A 21,019-nucleotide genomic window follows, 5' to 3' on the forward strand; every position below is an offset into this window, starting at 1 on the left:
ATTAATACTGCTTCTTTTCACAATATCAGAGTTTATTGCAGGTCATTTGTAATTCCAGCAGTTTTCATTTCAAAACAACTTTCTGAAGTCATAACACATTTTTCCCAATGCTGTTTTATTTCATAATCCTACTTTTCATCACAAAGTCTTAGATAAAAAGGACAGAGCTAGGTATGTGATCGGCTGCTTTGGTCTGAATGAGTTGACAGCCAATCTCATTACTAAATTTATTTTATTTGTGTGAACACAAAAAACAAATAAAACATGACTATATACTGGTGTCAATGAGTGTAACAGGCAGAGTTCAAACAATTTAAACAATTTTTATTTTAATCATACAAACGTTTCAGATGTGCAACTCCAAACATAATAATATGCCTTCCACTGAAAGGAAGGCTAGACAAGCATTTACACTTCACAAGCCAAATTAAAAAGTGAGTTTTGAGCATTCGTCATCAAACATTAATAAAGCATATGTCTTTTACAGATTTCATTTTTTGGTTAGTTTGAGTATTTGAGTCGGTAGGCAGATGATGCAGCGAACATGGCGATGTTGTTTAGCAGACCCGTAGCTAGTCACCGTTCCTTTTAGACTTTGAGAAAAGCTTCTAATTGTTCCATCTCAATTGCATTTTCGAATGCAGCAAAGTCCTGAAAAAAAGAAAAGTGGATTTGGGATTTGGGGGTAGGGGTGGAGGGGATGTAGAGAGACAGAAAGAGAGAGAGACACGGTTATTATTCAGATTTTTTTTTTTTTGTTTAACATATCTTTATAGGCTATATATTGTGGCTCTGTCTAGCCGTACACAAGGTGTCAGTATACTTCAACTGAAGTGCTTGTGGTATGGTTGCACCTCAAACCCCCTCCCCCCACACCTGTCTGACATTGAAATTATGGGAACTGCGTCTGACAAATTTTGTAACTTTCCAAAATTGACAATACAACATTCGCACCCACTTCACACAGCGATTGACCAGGTATGCAGAGCTGAAAAAGTATGCATGGTTTGAACTTTGAGATTATCTAAAAGAGTGCTATTTTATTCCCACATTTGAACGATAATCGCGTCTTGCATTTTTCATGACTGCAGACTTTTCACCCCACCTTCAAGTGTGTGGCTGTTTGAAACAGTTATAAACACATTTGCCTATAGGCGTTGTGAAATGATACATCGTACAAACAAGTCAGTTTCAAGCACAAGCCCGCCTTTAGGCACGGTGATGACTTGAGCTAAATGCTAATGTCAGCATGCTAACATGATCAAGATGACAATGTTATCATGCTGACGTTTAGCAGTGAATGTTTACCACTATCTCAGTGTAGTGTGTTACCATGCTAACATTTGCTAATTAGCACTAAACACAAAGCACAGCTGAGGCTGATGGGGACGTCATTAATTTTCAATTTGAACAAGAAATGTCAACCTGCCATTGGCACTACCAGATTACCAGGATCAGGGATTTTTCCTTATCCAATATTTCTTGAACAAAGTGGTGGACCAACCATCTAACTTTCATTGCCGTCCCTAAAGCCATACTTATATATATACTGTATATATATAGTACTGTGCAAAAGTTTTAGGCACTAAAAGTAAAGTGAGGATGCTTATAAAATAGTGCCATGAATAGTTGTTATCTATCAATTAACTTCATACAAAGTTCAGTAAACAAAATAAACCTAAATCAAATCAATATTTGCTGTGAGCATGCAGTGTGGTGCGTATGTGTGTTTGTTGGAAGAGGTTGGAGGAGGAATTAGGGTGTGTGCCAGCATACCTGTGTGTGTGAGAAAGTCAAAGTATAGTTATGCACACTTATGCAAGTATCTCTGACATGTGTGTGTGTGTGTGTGTGTGTGTGTGTGTGTGTGTGTGTGTGTGTGCATGTGTGTTTGTCTGTACAAGGCTGTGGGTGATATAATATAGTGTAAATATTTAATCCCTGTGTCTACGCCCTAGACTACCAAAGGTTTTGTTCCTGTATGACAAATGCAGCAGGTGTGTGAATGATTTACATCAAATCATAATTTCATTATCTTTGAGAAGGAAGTATGTTGTCAAGATTTCTTATCATTACTTTTATAGGTTACTGTGTGAATCTTACCCCACAGTAGACGTCCCCATTGCATATTTGAGGGGGCAGTGCAGTCGGGTTCCCTGCCCTCTTCCTCATTAAATCCTTGTCATCAGAATTCTGAGAAATGTCCACAGCCTCGAAGGGGATCTTCTTGGAGGTGAGGATCGAAAAGATTCTTTCCTGATTTTTCTTCATCTGAAGGACAGATTTTCACCAGTTTGCAAAAATATTAAAGTCCAGCCATTCGACTTATGCAGTTATACCATTTTGCAACGAAAGGTCACTTCCCTGTCCACATTGAGCAGCTACAGTTTGTTTGTTACCAACATAAAATATAAAATGTCCACACACAGTCACTCACAGAGTATGATTTACTTAATTCAACATCCCACATAACCACATAACATTTTGCTCAGTGTTACAGATATGTTAATATATCAACAATATCCCTACAGTTAAAGTAATGAAGACAGCATACTGTACCTCTACGGAACCGCTGACGCTGCTAAAAAACACTTTGACTGTCATATCTGCTATTTTAACAATAACACCCTAATCCAGATATGAATACACGGGTTGGTTGAGAGAAGTGCAGAGCGAAGAGGCAAGACAGAGAATGCTCCAGTATCCAAAATGCAGGTATGTGGTCCTGGTTTGCTTCAGCAGCAGACAAGGTGAGCAGGTTTGGACACGGCTTACCTGCCTGCATGGGCACACCCTCTTGTCTGACTACCATTCCAGTTGTAGCCTGTCGGCTTTGATTGTGAAAGCTAACACACACACACACACACGCACACACACACACACACACACACACACACACAAAGGTTTACTTAAGTCACTTTTGGGGTATTTACATTTCCTGGAGACTTACCCTAACCCTAACCTTAACCACTGACGCAAAAATCAGTGTTTTGCCAATTGGGAACATGGTTTTTGTCCCCAGTTGCACAGGCCGTCCCTAATCAACTGGTCTTATGTCTGGTGTGTGTCCCTGAAAGTGACTTAAGACACACACACACACACACACACACACACACACACACACACTACCACTACTGTATTTCCTTTTGCTGATAATACATATGCACTCATACAATTTTGAATGCAAGACTTTGACTTGTGATATTTATATAATATATGTTATCATATTAGTAATTTTAGGTAAAACCAGATAAAAAATCTCTGGCAAGTGAAAAAGTGTGTTGTAAGAAATCCAGATTTATTGATCAGCATTCACATACACTGAAAACAAGCAAATTATTATGCAATATAAAGACAATGTAAAAAGCAAAGCAAATGTGCTATCCATGATCAATATCTTTGATCTGCAGAATTAGCTTTTTGATTGGCAGAATCTCACAGAAAATACACCACAGGTAACATTCAGAACGCTTAAAAGAGTATGAAAAGAATCAAACATTAACAAGAGAAAAATGTGATGCCTGTTTACTCAAGCATCATATTATATATCTTTGTTATGGAAACGTTTAAAATCACATTTTAATTTTTTTCAAAGTTTATTTTCCTAAATCTTTTAAAGCAAATAACACAGCATCTATATGAGGAAATATGAAGTCGCTAGATTTATGAATTATTGGTTTACTTAAAAAGAGGTGTAAAAACACAACACACATATCTACTGCTCCTATGATCTACCTTAAAGAGCAACATAACACCAACTGAGAATCTTATTTTTGCTGGCCTCCAATTGCTTCATCTCTGCTGCAGTAATGTAGAAATGTACTTCAGGGTGTGGCAGTATCACTACTGGGTGTGGTCACGGGTGCAACAGACTTGAAACATTCATTGTTTTTCAGCATGGTTTTACATTACTCTTCAAATTTAGTGAAATCACATGACATAAGGAATTCCTTGGATCATTTTTATATCACGAGAGAACGAGTGGTTCAAGCTCGTAACACACTCTCCCAGCCAGGTCTTCGGGGACCCTCTCAACGGTGTTATCAGAGTCAAGATCAGCAGTCTTGTCCTCCGAAGTGTGACTTTGTCCACGCTCATTCACTTGGGTGTTACGGTTCCTGAGGGAGATAAGGAAGGTCACAATTACAATCACTGGGATGTCTTTCAAGTGGTTTGATCTCAAATAAATATGTCAGCGAATAACATCAGCAACGTTCTCCTTTTCTTCCTACCTTCCATCGAGTGCTCCATTGCCTCTGTCTTCCATACCTTGTCTGATTGCTCCTCCAAACCTGTTACTAAACGTAACCATGGTTCCTGAAAGGTGAACATAGCATATACCTGTAAGAGTCATTCATTTAAAGTCCCTAAAAATTTCTAATCTTAAGTATTTCTTTATACCACTATATATTTCTGACTAAATAAGCAGCAAGCAAAGTGAAAAAATCATCTTTATGTAGTACTTATTAGGAGTTTAACACTCAAAACTCATCTAATCTGCTTCATCTTGACTGTGTGGGTGTGGTTTGATCAGATTTGATTGACAGTGACCAAAAAGCCTGACAAGTGTCATCGGATTCTGATTCAAATGTTGCTAAACTCTGATTGGTGCACTGAAGTACGTGGCATCACTATCCTACAACTAAACCCCACACATTCCATTGTTTTTCTTAGGGGGACAGTCTTGTCCAGTTATAATTATCTGTGGGTTCATCACTACAAGTACAGCCTGTCTCATAGTATTTTTTTCTGTTGTCAATGTAAAAATATTGCAGCTTTAAGCAATCTAGATACGTTATGTCTCATTAAAACAAAGGGGGCATTGCAGTAGTTTTTTATAATGTAAAATGAGTGCATGTCTGCCACTCACCAGAATTCCGCCCTCTTCTTCTCCAGACCAGGTAACCCATAACCAGCAGGACTAGCAACAGCACTAGCCCACCCACAACTCCTGAGACGACTGAAGAGGATGAGGCTGCTGTATGTATTAAAACATCATGGAGTAGGGTTAGTAAAAGAGAAAAGTAGCTATAACCAATGCAGAAATACAAAATAAAATCAAAAGGACTCTTTGGGTCTTACCACCAACAACATTGACTTGGAGTGACTTCGAGGGAACAGAACTGAAGGACATTGTGGAAATGTTAACACCATAGACACAGCTATACTCTCCTTGTTGGTTATACTCTATTTCAGGGAATTCAAAGTATGCCAAATAGAAGATTGAGTGGCCAAACGCTGACTTTGCTTCAGTGACATTCTCATTAGACTTTGTCAGATAGAAGTAACCATCAGGATATGTGGAATGAATAGAGCATGTGATGGAGAAGCTGCTGCCCTCGGGGACTGATATTTTGTCAGGGCGGTAAATCACCATCGCATGAGGAGATGTCATGGAGATGCTTGGCTTCTCCAATTTCACTGAGGAATAAAGAGAGAATTTTACAAACTATAGTAGACAGCAAAACTGTTCGCAATCTTGCATAATGAAAATTTCAACAATTGACTCCCCCTGAACAGCAAAAGTCCAATCTTAGCTTAGCAACTATATCTAGTCAGGACTGTCAAGCTTTGCAATTCTCCACATTTTGAAACGGGGCTCTAGTAAAAGCAATACTCCGCATGTAAAGAGTTTGGAGGGTTGTGTCTTTTTTTTAGCCTTTCCAAAACCAAAAGCACAAGAGCAAAGTGTAAGGAATGGACTAAACAATGTGTTAATCTGCTGTAAGCAATTAGCATTTATGCAGTTAGCTTGTCTGGCTTAGTATCTTATTTAGTGTTACATGTTTTCTACATCGGTCATCAGCTGTTGAGGATGCTATTTTCCTCAGACTTGCAGCTTTAACTTCAGTCTTTTAGCAGAAATCATGTATGTAGCCGACATGTGCATATTGAAAACCTTTTACAAGATAATTATTTGAAACAAGTCAGCTGGACACATTAAAACCTCAGCCCGAGACAGCATTTCCAACCAACAAATTAAGCTGGCTCTAGCTAACGTTAGCTTAATTCGTTAGCGTTAGTTACGGTGACAGTATTGTCATTTTAGCCGACAGAATCAATGGTCTTCAGCTAGAAATGAGATTCTGCTTTTGTCTACCTCTGTCTAAAATCAAGAGCCACTAATTCAAAAATTAATACGAATTTTGTGGGGTAAATCTGTGACTGTTACCATTGCAAACTGCACTCGTGCTGTGTGAGAATGGAAAGCTTGACAGGTGTAGCAACAGTAACTAAGGGGGGCATGGCTTAGAGAATGGTCAATTATGTTCAATCAGACAAACAAAGCACAAAAATATTAACCTGTGACAGTGAGCTCAGCTATATTTCCTTGAGGAAAATAGATGATTTGATTCGGCAATTTCTTTTGATATTCACAGAAGTATGACCCCTTTTGGATAAAGTCCACTTTAGGGAAGACAAAGGTTGCAGCTTCATTTTCAGAGTATTTTTCCATTTTAAATGATCCTTGGTTCTTTTTTAAGATAAATGTACCACCCAAGTGCTCTGTTACCACAGTGCAGGTGATTTCGACTCTTTCACCCCAGTTTACCTCTGGACCAGGACTCACAGTGATTTGGGGCTTCTGTAAAGCACCTGAAACAAATAACAGATTGTAGTAAGTTGTTGTTAAATGAATATAACTTCATTCATAGATTTAAAATGAGACAGGTCTCTTACCTAAACAGATAACACCAGCATCTTCACCGTGCCCACAGTTATTTTCTCCCAAACCGGCATGCGTGCAATGTGTGAGGGCAGACTCTTGGCCTGTACAGTCCACATTATCCAGCCATATTGGACCAGTACCTCTACCAAAGTGGGCACTTGTAGGAGCGGCAACCGCATGACCACAGCCAAGCTGTCTACATACCACATCAGCATTACTTATTCCCCATTCATCATCACATACAGTTCCCCACTGGCCTTTATAGAGAAGCTCCACTCTACCGGAGCATTGATTTGAGCCACTGACCAACCGAAGCTGTGCTGCAAATGAAAACAAATAAAGTGATAATAATAAATTAAAGTGTATTTGCATTAAAATCTCTTGCTTAATGGTGAACATGTTAATTAATACACATAAATCACTCTAAAACACATAACATGTTCATTTTAAAACACAATCCATTTTACACATTTCACATATATAAGATACTGTTTGTTCTCGCTATTACATCATAACCCAATTTCAACAGCAAAAAGGGAACATTTGGTGACTTACAGAAAAATATCGATATGGAATATGACTGTGATGTAATATATGTCACTTTTGTCATGCAAATGAAATATTAAGCAGTTTGCACTTAACTGAATAAAGAACATATAATAATTTTCTATTCCATAGTATTTAATTGGTAATATTGTGTGTAAAAAGTATATTATTTGTCAAATTTCATGTGGAAAATTTTAATGCATCATTTAGAAAAGCCTTACCTGCACAGACAGCACCAGCGTCATGTTCATGGCCACATGTCGCTGCTCTGAAACCTTTGACCGAGCATTGCTGAACAGATGACACGTTGGAAAAACATGAATCACTAGCCATCACTACTGCCCCACTGCCTTGGCCAAAATGGGCACCACCGGGATTGTTAACAGCTCGTCCACACTCCAGCAGCTCACACACCACCTCAGCTTTACTCAGGGTCCAATCAGTGTCACACACAGTTTGCCACGTCTCGCCATGACGGACCTCTACTCTACCAGAGCACTCATCATTACCATTAGCCAACCGGACCTCCAAACTTCCTGTGAAGTCAAATAAACTAAAATGATTACACAGCTTCAGACATTTCAGATTCATTTTAATGCTGTCACAGATATAGTAGATAAAAAAATTGTTTAAAAAAGTTATAGCGCCGTCTCTCTCTCTCTCTCTCTCTCTCTCTTTCTATGCTGTCCATGGTTCTAACATGCTCATCATCACAGGTGTATCACCTCAGCTGACGAGCTTACTTCTGAAGTTAAAATGAATTGAATTAATCTCTTTTTTCTTAATCAAAGGGGAACTCATCTCTAACCATGTCTACAAGTTCATGTAATGATAGCAATGTACTCCTAAACATGAAGTCTTGTATTCACCAATATATTTGTTGTTATGTATAAAACAAGAAACATATACAATTTTTTCTTTCGTCTTTCATAAGATGGATTGAATTTAGATATTTATGAAGTGAATGGAGAGACTGAATATATCACAGTGAGAGCAAGTTTGGTAAAACAGAGCGAAAAAAGCGAAAAAAGAAAAATAGACATAAGGGAATATGAAGAAATAGGAGCAACAACTGAACAAACATTCATTTTCATTTTCATTTTTTGTGTATACTTTCTCTTACCTGTGCAGACAACACCAGCAACTGAAGTGATGTTGCAGGTTTTGTCTCTAAATGGTCCTTGTGAGCACTGAGTCAGTGAGGACTCCAATCCGTTGCATTCAATCCGTTCAATCCAGGTCTGCCCTGTGCCATGGCCATACTCAGCCATGGTGGTGATTGTATGTGCCCTCCCGCAATTCAGCTGTCTGCACACCACTGTTGCATCATTCATGTCCCAGGATTCCCCACACACATTCCCCCACTGGCCTTTGTCAAAAAACTCCACTCTTCCAACACATTTATTGTGCCCATCGGCCAACTTTGCATTACCTGGAAAGTTCAGACATACATGAATACGAATGCAATCCAGTTTAAATTAAAATTAATTTTTCTAAGAAACCATCCCAGGTGTTTATTTTGACTTGATATGTATTTGGTAAAAATTGTAACTACCTATACGAAAAAAATTGAAGTTGTATTTTTCTGCTGTCATATCACCCCCTACGGCAGTGTTCTCCAGGGAGCAGGAATCTTTGGTACAAACTGACAATGTCTGTACTGTAAATTGATTGGAGCAATTTCTGTGTGGGCAGGCACTAAAAATTGTAATATCGAATGCCAATGGATACACAGGCAGTTAACGGGGGGCCAACGTTGTTAGCCTTGCTTAGTCCCATTTGTGACTCTGTGCCTCAGTACATTAGCTACTCTGTGTACAATGCTGAGGTTACTCATTGCTTTGGGTTTTGACCAACTGGTCATTTGCCGACCAGTGACCACTTATACTAGCTAAACCTCCCTTCTCTCAATATAAAACACAGCACTGAGTGTGCTGATTGGGGCTTTTTGAAAAAAGGAGGAAAAAACGTCTTGTATGAGTGTTCGCAGGCTATCGGACTATGACATGCTCCAGTCAGTTGTGCGCCATGGATGTTGACTGCACACCTCCTAACGCCAGTTCTCAGATGTCTTTTGAAAAAAATGGTTGCAGAATCACCTTAAACAAATAGTGAGGAGAATTTAACTTTAAGTCTTACCTGAACATACAACAGATGCCTCTTCGATAGTATCATGGCTGGTCCTGACATATTCTCTCAGTGTGCACTGTGTGAGAGAGCTCTCTCTACCACCGCAACTGATTTTATACCCTCTCATTTCTCCACTTTGACCAAATGACCCTGAGACCTTAACAGGATCTCCACAGTTCATCTCTCTGCACACCACTGTAGCTTCATTCATTCCCCAGTTAACATTATATGCTGTAGCCCACTGGCCACCATGGTAGAACTCCACCCTGCCTGAGCACTGGTCAGTCCCATTTATCAGTCTAATAGTAGCTAGAAAGCAAAAGAAAATTAGTTGGTGTTTGCACATGATTGAAAAATATGAAGAAATAACTGGTTAATTCAATTCAATTCATTTAATTCAAACCATATGTGATTTTGTTATTGGTATACTGTAGTGAAAATAGCTGATATCATATTTTAATTCTTCAGAATAATTTGCAAAATATTCATCTGAAGTCTTGAAGGCAACAGATAAATGTTAGCATAAATGACACTGTGAAATCAAGTAAATATGTTAACATGCTAACAAAGAGCAGTGGTAACAGACAAATAAATAAGATAGTAAATTGACTTGCTTACCTGAACATATCACGCTGGCATCTTCGCCATGGCCACAGTTATTTTCTCCAAAGGAAGGGCGTCGGCAGTGCAAAAGGGAAGTCTCATTACCAGAACAGTCAACATCATCCAGCCAAATGGGTCCTTGGCCTTGACCAAAGAAGGCACTAGATTTGGATGTCTGTGCTGTTCCACAGTCGATAGCTCTGCACACCACCTGAGCATCTCTGATGTCCCACTCATCATCACACACCGTTCCCCACTGGCCATCATGCAGAATCTCCACTCTGCCAGAGCATCGGCCAGTGCCATTGGCAAGCCTCAATGGTGGATTACCTAAGGACAGGTTCTCTGATGTTAAAGCGCTCAAAATAAAGTCAAACAATACAATATTATGGTGTATTTAGAGTGCCAAATGTACTCATCTTAGAAGTTTGTAAGACAGTTAGGGACTTTATTGTTCATAATGTGAAAAAAAACATTATTATTGAGCTATTTACAACATAACATAAAAAGACAGCTGCATAAAAAAAACATTATAAAAGATTCAACTGATCACAGCTAGATACTGTTAACCAAGTAACATTGCTTTAGTGATAGTGATGACCTTAACCTCTGGCCTTTGACCTCCTAACCCAATTAATTTTATTTTAACTGTACCGCAGAGTTGAATATCGGACAATCCAAATAAATGAATACCAATTCTATTAATATTTTAATTTTCATACATTTTTCGTCACACTAGTGACAGGGAGGATAAGTCTGGAGATATTATCAATAAATTCAAGGGAAGGACCAAAACCAACAATACATTCATTCATTAAATAAAGTATTATCTGTGAAACCAAAGCCTGATATAGTTTATCACTCTGTGCCATAGACATCCACTGTTGCTTTTAAAAACAGCACATCTGAACCACACTGTTGCACTGGGTGACAAGTTCATTCATTACCATGAATATGGCCACTGTATTATTTTGAGTCAATCCCACACACACTGGCCTGCTGTGATGAGTAGGCTTACTCAAAAACACACTAAATTGGCAGTTGAAAATATTACCCAACACATACACTGTTTGAGTAATGCTTGATAGACACTACAGTGGCCAGCTATTTTGAAGCCCCAGTAAATGTTTTCTTTTGGCCACTTGGGTGCAGTGGAAACCAGCTGTGGCGTGCAGTTTCCTATAGTATTTACACATCCAGCAGACACGGAGCAATGTTAGCACTCATTTGGAGTACAATGGGTGCAGTAAACAGTAAAGTTGCATGCTGGAAAACCAAAACAATGAGCTATAATCTGCTATAAAGCTCTGCTGAGCTGAGGGGAATTTAAGAGTTGGATGGTAATTCTCTTGTTATTATAAAAATATTGATTACAACCATTTTCAGAAATTACTTAGCCTTTTTTAAAGATGAATGTATATATTCCTGACCCATTTTTAAAGATTTACATCTACAGGAGGACAGAATGGTCTCTGGGGAACAGACAGGGCAGGGAAGGTAAGGTAAGGAAAGTATTGGTTTTAGTTATTTCATGGGATTTGTTGACAAAAACAAATATATAGAATTTCACCCGCCTTAATCTTTAAGCATGGTAATGTCTAACAGTGGGTTGGATGACCCATCTAACACTTTAGGTAGGTTTAGACCCCTTTAATTTATTGTCAGAGGCCAAAGTTTTCACATGTAAACAAGAAATAAAGACCTAAGGCATAAAACGCAATCTTGTTTTTAATGACCACATGCTATTGTTGTTGCTTCTGTGTCTTACCTGCACATGAAATAGAAACCCCTCTACATCTCCCTTGGTTTACATGAAGTGCGCACTGGGCGATAGAGCTCACATTGCCAGAGCATGTACTTGTGAACCCTCTCAGTCCACTGCTGTCACCAAAATCGGGACTATCTCTGGGTTTTTTAGGATCTCCACAACTGAGTTCCCTACACACCATTGCAGTGTCTTTCAGGCTCCAGCTACTATCACAAACTTTTCCCCATTGGCCATCATGGAAGACCTGCAAACTACCTGAGCAGCGGTCAGTCCCATTGATCAATCGGATTGTCTCTGGAAAGGAAGCAATAAAAAAGAAGTCTTGTATTTAAAATGTTCAAGAAAAATGTTAATGTCTCATTAATTACATATTTTACCATGCGCCATAGGATGGTAGTTTGGTAAGGAGAACAGATTGTGCACCAAAGAACAACCACAAAAAGGGGAACAGCAAAGGGATGATTGTGACATGCAATGGTTTGTCACATGGTTAGAAACAAGGTTTATAAATAATAGTTCTGGTACAAAGTAATGTTCAAGAGAGTCAGTAATTAATGGAAAGGGTTTAATTTGCTGGGAAAAAATCCAAAAACCAAATCAAAAAAATCTTAGTATTAGCTAGTGAAGCTTGTGCAAGATCAGCAAGATCATCACACATTTTATCTCAAATATCATGTAATATACAGTAGATTAACCAAACATGTATGAGGAAGTTTGGATGAATACTTTCCAGAAATAGCTATGCATCACCACTTCACACAAATGTAAATTTGGGATTGTTTCTTCGATTTCCAATTCACTATTCATTAGAGATGAAAAAGATCTACATGATGTTTCCAGCTCCTGGGTTCTTTCAATACAAAGTCATAATTTTCCAAGTTTCTTGTTAACTGTTCAAGCACTCTAAATTGGGGTGTCATCTGGATTTTGACCAACCTAAATTGATTTCAGTGGGGCTTTGACAAAAAACACTGATTTTGGCATAGCGACAGAGTAATATAGCATGTGTTACCTGAGCATACAAGACCGGCATCTTCATGGTGGTCACAGTCATGTTCTCCAAACCCTCTGTGTGGGCATTCAGCAAGGGACTTCTCATGACCAGTACACTCAACATCGTCCATCCAAACCTGATCATGGCCTCTGCCAAAGTGGGCCTTGTACTTGACTGACAGAGGCACCCCACAGTTCATCTCTCGGCATGCAACGGCTGCTTCCTGCATCCCCCATCTGTCATCACAAACTGTTCCCCACTGTCCATCATGGTAGACTTCCACTCGGCCAGAGCATCGATTTGTCCCATTCATCAGCCGAATCGGTTTACTGTCTGTCAGGTTGAAAAGATGAATCAAATGCATGTTTATTCACAAGCCATCCAAAGATAATACCAATCTAACTGGGTTAATTTCTTCATTATTGCTGATAGAGTAGTTTGATCACATGGATGACTTACTTGCACAAATTACAGTAGCATCAGTACAGCTTTCCTTGAATTCTTGAAGTGTGCACTTTGAAAGAGAGCTCTCATTTCCAAAACAGTTGGTTTTGACTCCAACCATCTCACGACCCTCTCCAAAATATGGCACTTCAGCCTTAATGACAGGGGTACCACAATTAATCTCTCGGCAGATCACTTCGGCTTCCTCCTCACCCCAGTCACTGCTACACACTCTTTTCCAGTGGCCATCATGGTAGACTTCCAGCCTGCCGTTACACCGATTGCTTCCATTGACCAGCTTCACATGTTCTGCAAATGATGTAGATAGAAATTTCAATAGGTAAGACTTACTACAAAGCTGTTGCACTCCAGAAAATCTTATGGATTGGAAATTCTGACTGTCTGCACTGTCCAGGAAAAAATGATTTTCCCATGTGTGGGTTTGATCTGATTCGACAGAGACTTGGGAACACAAGCAAACCACTCAACAACTGTTGTCATATTTTGAGATAAGCTTTGCTAAATTCTGATTGATGTATAGAAATATGTGACATCTCCTTTTCCCAAATGCACTTCAAATCTGTGGGAAGAGTTCAAACAAAACAATATTGCAGCAATCTCTCAGTTAAAATAAACAAAACTCACTCGGTCAAAACATTTTGCGTTAATGTAGAACCCCATCATTGATAGTAAGAAGCTGATTGAGAAAAACAAGTTTTCAGGGCCTTGAAATCTTTCTAAGATACAATAGCAAGTACGTAAATAAATATCAGCATAAATAAATATCACATTTGACTGTTATGGAGCCATTTAATGCATTTACATTCTGTTATTATCTCTTCATATAGTAGTTTTCATTGTCAGTGGCAGAGTGCACCATTACCAAGATGGATTCAAACTGCACGACAGATTTACAGGAAACGATGTAATCCTATAATCCACCATTACTGTTTCTAATTTTATTTCATTTACAGTACATCAGCCTCACAGTTCACTATTCACTCTCCCATGATACTCTCCTATAATGTATTTTTCACCATGGTAAGAGCTGACAGAAATCATTCATTAAAACCGTCTACAAGACAACGGCCATTTTCAGCATTTTTTGACAGTCAGTTTTGAAAATTGCAGTGTAACAAGAAGAAGCAGCCACAGTGAGCTGTTAGATGAAGAGCTGCAGGCGACAGGTTGTACACAAAAGTAACCAATGCCTTAACTGTTCCCTGCTGTTGTTTGGAGAACTACATGTGCCGTGTGCAGAATTGGTGGTCAGATTATGCAATTGTACATTTTATTTATAGAGTGCTTTTCAAGATTCTCATGCTTTACACAACTACACAATGAGGCAACGGAAAACCACACTAAAAGAACAAGGAAATTAATCGCATATTAAAAGCAGTTCAGAAAAGGAGAGTTTTGAATAACTTCATGAACACAGACAGATTGGTGCAGTCAAAATAATTATAAATGTATTCTTAATTTTTTTGGCTGCACTGTAAACAGATACACCAGTTAATCTTCTGTTGTATTTCTGACAAAGTAGCTGCTACTGGAGTGTTTACTGTAGGATTAAACTGCCCTTACCACCAACAAACCAACTGACATTTAAAGGACTTTAACTGAACATAGAACAAAGCATGTATCATTTCTACCCAAGGTTCAGAAATAATGTTTTAATATTTTGTTTTTTTTCAACAGTTCTGTTATTAAAAATCATTAGCACTCATGTAGCTCCCTGCTTTGTTTGGAACCAAGATGTGGAACAAATGTGACATGAGGCGGAAGCATGTGACTGTAAACACAAACACACAGAAATGTATGTTAAATAAATAGTAAATAAAATAAATAGTAAAATAAAGTACAGCTGGTGACTGCAAAGTTTTGGTTTATCACCCATCCCTGCCTCATGCCCTTTGTACTTTACATTTGCAGCAGACATTCACGTGCCTCTGCTGCAACAGCACTGCCAATACAAGTAGCGATCGGTTAGGTTTTTGTTCATAAGATGTAATAATATGATCATTTGCAAAGATAAATGCTTTGTCAGCTGCTTCTCTTCACAGCTGTATTTCCCAATTTCTCTAGGCAGTTCCACATTTCTGGCCTTGATATAAATTGAAGATGAAACTTGTAATACAGGGTTTTGTGATGCTTGGTTGTATGAGCTATACCTGTGTTTTCAGGTTAATGCATAAAAATGAGTGTCAAATTGAGTAGTATCCCATCATGAGTAGTCCAAATTTAAATAACAGTGAAATGGCTCAAGTACTGCAAACATAACTAAGATAAGTCTCACCTGAACAGACAACACCAGCATCTTCGCTGTGACCACAGTTATTGTCTCCGAGTGGTCTGTGCTGACAGTCGAAGATGGAAGACTCACGCCCAGTACACTCCACATCATCTAACCAGATATTTTCCTTTCCCTCTCCAAAGAAGGCGCTTTTTTTGGCCTCAAGAACTGTCCCACACTTTAACTCTCGACATACCACGTCAGCGTTGGCAATGCTCCAGTGATCGTCACACACCGTTCCCCAAGTGTCTCTGTGGTAGACCTCCACTCTACCAGAGCATCGGGAGGGCCCCACCAGCTTAACTTTTTCACATTCTAGAAATGACAAATAAAAATGCAAGAGGTGAGGTGCAGGAGGTGATGGCAGTTCTTTTTTTTTTTTTTGATTAGACCAGGACTTTTGAAATCTGGTAACTATTTATTATGCACAGGTTTTCGGCCATGGAAGGTTAATAGAACTTACTGACCTGTAAGCAGCGGTAGACTCAGTAGACCTAAAGGAGAAATGCATAGTCAAGCAAGTTTGAAAACCCAGCGTTTTGTCATGATTATTTTAAGTGCAACAGTGCTGTAATTGGTCAAATTTATTATATATTAGGATAATCTCCTTGAGATGTACCAATTCATTTTTAAGTGTCCCAAAACACATAACACATACTCAAATCTCTTACTTTGATCATAGATCCTTCTATGATCAATATGATCATAGAAGGAATACTCTCAGAAATATAAAATATTACATATCATTATTATTGTTATAATATATTATACATGAGACTATATATATATATATATATATATATATTTTTTTTTTTAATGATGAACTTTAAGAACTTCTCTTAGTCTTTCTTATGGTTCTGATTGCTGCACTCAAGAGCCAAATAGATGATGAAATAGAAACTCACCGATCGACAAATAAAAAAACAAATGTAGCATTTTGGCAGAAATGAAGATCATTAGTGTCTTCTATGTTGGTCAAATCCTGTCATGGAATCAGTAAATCTGAAAAAAGAAGTATTGTTACTCTTCAAACAAAAATGTTTTCACCTTTCAGTTGTGTTGCTTCATCTCTCTTTAGCCAAGCAAGAGAAGCTTTTTCACCAAAAATCCATGAAGGTGATCAAACAGCCCTCTTACCTGTTAAATCCAATACATCTGGGCAGCTGTTAAAGGAACTGAAACACACAATTCAAAGTAAAGTTATGCATAGCTGAAACATTCAAAGGATAGAAGCCTAATGTACAGATCCAGTAATTGTTATGAATAAAAGAGACCGCCTGGACTTGGACTGCAAACTAGGCACATGTTGACATTTTGATCAATGATTAAAGACAGAGGATGAGAGGGGATTTCATTTCGTTTTACACAATGTCTACATTACCATTTGAAAAACCTCATCATATTCAACAGGAAAATAAACCTGCATTTAACAATACACTGACAAGCAGCTGTATATGATAGTAGCAGTGATTTATTGACAAGTTAAAACATCAGCTGCAGACCAATGAGAGGCAAAGGTAGATCAAAAGGAGAGTTGTTATGAGCAAATGTCAAGCATTCGACCATTGACTCCCAACACTTAAACCCCACCTGTCCCCTCCTTCCTCTGCTTATCATTCAGTCATTTTATGTTAAATTGGTACATAATCAGAGCTTGTTTCACCTCTTTTTTTTTTTTTTTTTTTTAATTCACTGACATACTATCAAGTAGCATAAATAAACAGGTCACTTTGGTGGGAAAAAACCTAATAACAGACTTTTTCTTAATAAATGAAACTATTTTACATCCAATCTTATAAATATAAGTTTTACTTTGGAGTACACTGAAAAGTATTTGTCCATTGCATTCTCATTTCTATTATAATCCTGACACTTTTCAAACATCATTTTCATATTCTAATGCTAAAATTGTCAAATATTGCATTGCTTATGAATTGAATATAGTCAGTCCTTGTTTATATTTTTGACATTTTCTACTCCTGATGTGATTCTTTGGCTTCAATTTTCTTACCTAATAAAATGGACTGATGCTGAATATTCCTCCTCAGAATAATAACTGTGGTCCTTCTCACAAATTCTTGACCTCACACAACCAGCTCTTCTCCCATAGCTTATTGTCTAGGGACTCACTGGAACAGGGAATGGTAAACACTTCCTCCTCTGAAACTGTAAGCCGCAGGATTTGTACCGATTCAGTTCCTTTTATGCAAAATAACCTACTGTCTTCTTGTAAAACCAATTCTGGGAGAAACAAGAATTTATTTATATCACTACTGGACATTTGGAGTTAATGCTACAAGTGTCCCCACCTGTCCTCAAAGTGTTCCAAAGGAAAATAGTGAAATAGCTGGAAGCAGAATCACCAGTATCAAATATATATTAAGTAGCATAATTTGCCCTAATTTCACCTGTTAACTACTTTCTTTGTTAGTGAACTACCATGTGTTATACTGTGGCATGAATTATTGGTGGGTGTGTACTGTACTTTTTAAATTTTGCACATATTTATTGTTTTATATAATAAATATGTGTATATGAATTTTACATTACATACTGTTATTGTTATTTTATTATATTATTTTTATTCCGGCTAGGACCATTTAGGCCAACTCTAAATTCAGATAGTAAAATAAATTCCATTGGTGGCAAATGGGTTAAATCTGATTTCATCTGTTGGTCACAGTTATCACCAGAATTTTCTTTTTTTGTTATTTTATTTTTATTTTTTCTAATAAATGTTTTCCCACTGAAAAGTTTTTTGTTCAATTATTTCTGACACGTTGCACATTCACATTTGCTAATTTGTCTTCTAAAATGTGTTTTTAACCTTTGTTCATTTTTCTGAAGTGCTGTTCTTTTGCTTTTGATACGTTGCCCCCTGAAATGTTGTGTGCCACACCCTAGGGTCACTGTAGTGCCATCCTAAGAGCATACAGTTTGATGATGTGACAGTTGAATGTGATATTGCCTAATTACCGCGTCCAGTCAGCGTTTTGGCCATCTGTTTGCATGCAATGAATTTCCTTAGTTTGCATCCGGTTAAAGCTGCACATCCTGTGCACTTATAAAACCACCACATATTAAACTTCCCTTTTTTATTTCTTTGTCATGTTATTTCACGAACATTCTTACACAAATCATTTTTCGCACACACTGAGTAACTGTTGCACTAAATTTAACTAGTGAACAGATTATACATAACTGGTTCATCCTTGGTTTTCTCTTGTATTCTACACAATTTAGACCTATCATTTTTTAATATTCATCAAGGTTGGAAGGAGATTTGAGTTATTGCAAGCCAAATAGGTAGACAATATTGTTCATACTTCATTATTAATAATTCAGGGGTTGGCTAGATCTGCTTTAATTCTTTTTTTTAAGAACTTCATACTCTGTCCTGTCTATATTATATGCAAGTTCCAGATAATTACTGTATAGAATAAAAAGTTGCCATTAGCATGTACGCACATCCAATTACAGGCAGTAAAGGCAAATCTCATTTAAATATAAGATGAAGGTCTTTCCACATAAACTGGTGTGTCAATATGAACTAGCAGCTATGTTGCTCGTACTCTGTAGACTGCAGTCAGTATCATAATGTTAACACTTGAAGTTATATTAAAAGCCCTTCTTGGAACTTCATTGTTTGATTCTTCCTGTGTCATTTTTGAGGCTTTTATCATGTTTTTGGTGTGTTCTTCCTGTATCTTTTCCTCTAGCTTGAACAACAAAGCTACAGTGGTTCTTTGAAAATTCAGTTTGACATGAAAATGACAGATATAGAAGTATGAAAAGAGTAGCAGACCCACTGACCTCAGTCTTCTCCGTCTTCTTTCAGTATTTTCTGCTAGTGACAGAACTGCCTTTTAGGTTTTGGCAAGGACAGCAGGTTAAGCACATATTGATGTCTGGGTAAATCATTGTCAGACACAGATATGCATCATCTTCTGATGGGAAATGACATTACAACTCATCCGGGGCAAGAAGGCAAACAAGATCCAAACAAGGGTACTGACAAACAAGATGAACATGTCACAAATTCAAAAACAATGAGAGACAAGTCGAGAACAGAAGAGATCAGAAGGGGACTTATTATGAACAAACGTCAACATTTCCTTCTTCCAGTAGTAGCAGGAGTACTGGCCATAAGCAATGGACCTTGAAAAACAAAAACTTTTTCTTTTCATGTTTGTGACTGAGAATGGCCTCATCGTTACAGCTAGATCAGAAATTATATGGTAATGTTGTTGTTGGCTCTTGTCCTAATCAGCTGGTGTGATGTTACTCCACCCTTTAGCCAAAGTGTTTTGGAGTACAAACAAGAAGGCATTCTAGAGAACCTTGTTGCACTCCATCAACTGGGTATGACTAGCTTACCTGCTGGGTGATATGAGGATACAGAAAGCATCACATGTAGTGGCATTTGTAGAAAAAAGGTTTTACACTGTTGCTCTAGTCTCCACTACCTTCTAAGAAAAGATATCTGGCTCTTTAGCTGCTAAATGCTCTCCTGTGTTCATCAGTGTTACAAGTACAACACAAGTAACTACATAAGCTCAACCCTAGTCTTCAGGCAGCCACTGATGGGTATTTATTCACTGTAAAACAGTGGGTCCAGTAAGCAACTGCTATGTAGTTACTCCTAGAAAGCATATAGCTCTACCCACTTTCACTGCCACTTTAAGAGATCAAGCTGCAACAAACTCACTTCTAGAGCTTGTTACCGAAACCTAGTTGGAAAACCCCCAGTAACAACGGACATCTTAAACCAAAATGCACAAATGATATGCACTTACAAAATTTCAACCGCAACCCAACACAAAAAAAAAGGAGGGGGGGGGGGGCTAGAAATTTGCTCTCCCCAAAAAGAGACAAAACTCATGCGTGATACTCCCCAAACTAGTAAATAACCAAATAGGCAAACTCTTCAGTCCAGTCTTACCAAAAACCAAATGCCTACAAACAAATTGACAAACCCTGTTATCTCAGGAGGTAGCAAAATAAAAGCAGCCTAAATTACCACAAAGGTTGAATTTCTTACCAAAACGGTTCATTTGATCCTGGATGAGCCCCAAATTTATCACAACCCAGCTTAAGGCTAGAGAAGGGAGGGGAAACTCTACACAAGTTGTAACTAAAAATAGGTTTATTTTACATAACTAAAAGGGAAATGAAAGTACCACAAGAAAACAAAGCCAGAAGACGGCAAGCAAATGGCTGACTGCCACCAGCTTATATAGAAGCCAGTCAGTCCAGGTGAGCTGAATCTCCTTGACAACCCAACCACCCACCAGGCTCCTGCAGGGAGAGGCCAAGGAATCCAGCACAGAGAGGTCACATCAGTTAGTTGCTAATTTTTTCTGTGCTTTTTTGTACTTGGCAAGTAGTGTACAGTGGGTTTATCAGATTGCTGAGTGGTGCTGCTGGACAGAGTGATATGAGTGTTGAGACTGAACCCAAACAATAAAGATCCTGACCAGAAAACCAAAACAGTGAGCTGAAATATGCTGAAAAGTTCCATAGAGGTGAGGTGAACTGCTTACTCTGGGTTAGTCACTACATGAAAGGCAT

The 21,019-nt window shown here is 38.2% G+C and overlaps 2 protein-coding genes across 4 annotated transcripts; both read right to left on the reverse strand.

The window, feature by feature from the left end:
- Positions 1–11: 11 nt before the first annotated feature.
- On the reverse strand, positions 12–2,821 carry zgc:153284 (uncharacterized protein LOC751696 homolog). The gene is made up of 3 exons (XM_067572325.1): positions 2,560–2,821; positions 2,104–2,271; positions 12–651 (listed from the first exon to the last, which is right to left on the reverse strand). Exons 1-3 carry the CDS (start codon positions 2,602–2,604, stop codon positions 589–591), a joined length of 276 nt encoding a protein of 91 aa, XP_067428426.1. The 5' UTR covers positions 2,605–2,821; the 3' UTR covers positions 12–588.
- Positions 2,822–3,277: 456 nt separating this feature from the next.
- Positions 3,278–19,332, reverse strand: LOC137169243 (scavenger receptor cysteine-rich type 1 protein M130-like). Of its 3 annotated transcripts, none has more exons than XM_067572315.1 (18): positions 19,262–19,332; positions 16,586–16,623; positions 16,354–16,450; positions 15,916–15,942; positions 15,452–15,763; positions 13,171–13,464; positions 12,730–13,044; positions 11,718–12,011; positions 9,965–10,279; positions 9,356–9,655; positions 8,340–8,648; positions 7,438–7,752; positions 6,682–6,990; positions 6,304–6,597; positions 5,083–5,421; positions 4,871–4,978; positions 4,233–4,317; positions 3,278–4,118 (listed from the first exon to the last, which is right to left on the reverse strand). In XM_067572315.1, exons 3-18 carry the CDS (start codon positions 16,403–16,405, stop codon positions 3,968–3,970), a joined length of 3,819 nt encoding a protein of 1,272 aa, XP_067428416.1. In that variant the 5' UTR covers positions 16,406–16,450; positions 16,586–16,623; positions 19,262–19,332; the 3' UTR covers positions 3,278–3,967. The 3 variants fall into 3 exon arrangements, with proteins under 3 accessions (XP_067428416.1, XP_067428417.1, XP_067428415.1); XM_067572316.1 differs by lacking the exon at positions 19,262–19,332 and adding an exon at positions 17,460–17,606 and having other exon boundaries at positions 16,586–16,611; XM_067572314.1 differs by lacking the exon at positions 19,262–19,332 and adding an exon at positions 17,460–17,603.
- Positions 19,333–21,019: the final 1,687 nt, after the last annotated feature.

Source organism: Thunnus thynnus, chromosome 18 (assembly GCF_963924715.1).
Source record: "Thunnus thynnus chromosome 18, fThuThy2.1, whole genome shotgun sequence".
In the NCBI taxonomy this organism is placed as follows: domain Eukaryota; kingdom Metazoa; phylum Chordata; class Actinopteri; order Scombriformes; family Scombridae; genus Thunnus; species Thunnus thynnus.

Bases quoted from the DNA above. Each gene is read 5' to 3' on its own strand.
- zgc:153284 (XM_067572325.1), bottom strand. From the start codon at position 2,604: ATGACAGTCAAAGTGTTTTTTAGCAGCGTCAGCGGTTCCGTAGAG. The intron at 2,272-2,559 runs GTACAGTATGCT...TCTGTCCTTCAG, and splicing joins GCGTCAGCGGTTCCGTAGAG to ATGAAGAAAAATCAGGAAAG. The intron at 652-2,103 runs GTAAGATTCACA...TCTTTTTTTCAG, and splicing joins ATGGGGACGTCTACTGTGGG to GACTTTGCTGCATTCGAAAA.
- LOC137169243 (XM_067572315.1), bottom strand. From the start codon at position 16,405: ATGATCTTCATTTCTGCCAAAATGCTACATTTGTTTTTTTATTTGTCG. The intron at 7,753-8,339 runs GTAAGAGAAAGT...TTGACTTCACAG, and splicing joins TGCTGGTGTTGTCTGCACAG to GAAGTTTGGAGGTCCGGTTG. The intron at 4,979-5,082 runs GTAAGACCCAAA...TAATACATACAG, and splicing joins CCAAGTCAATGTTGTTGGTG to CAGCCTCATCCTCTTCAGTC.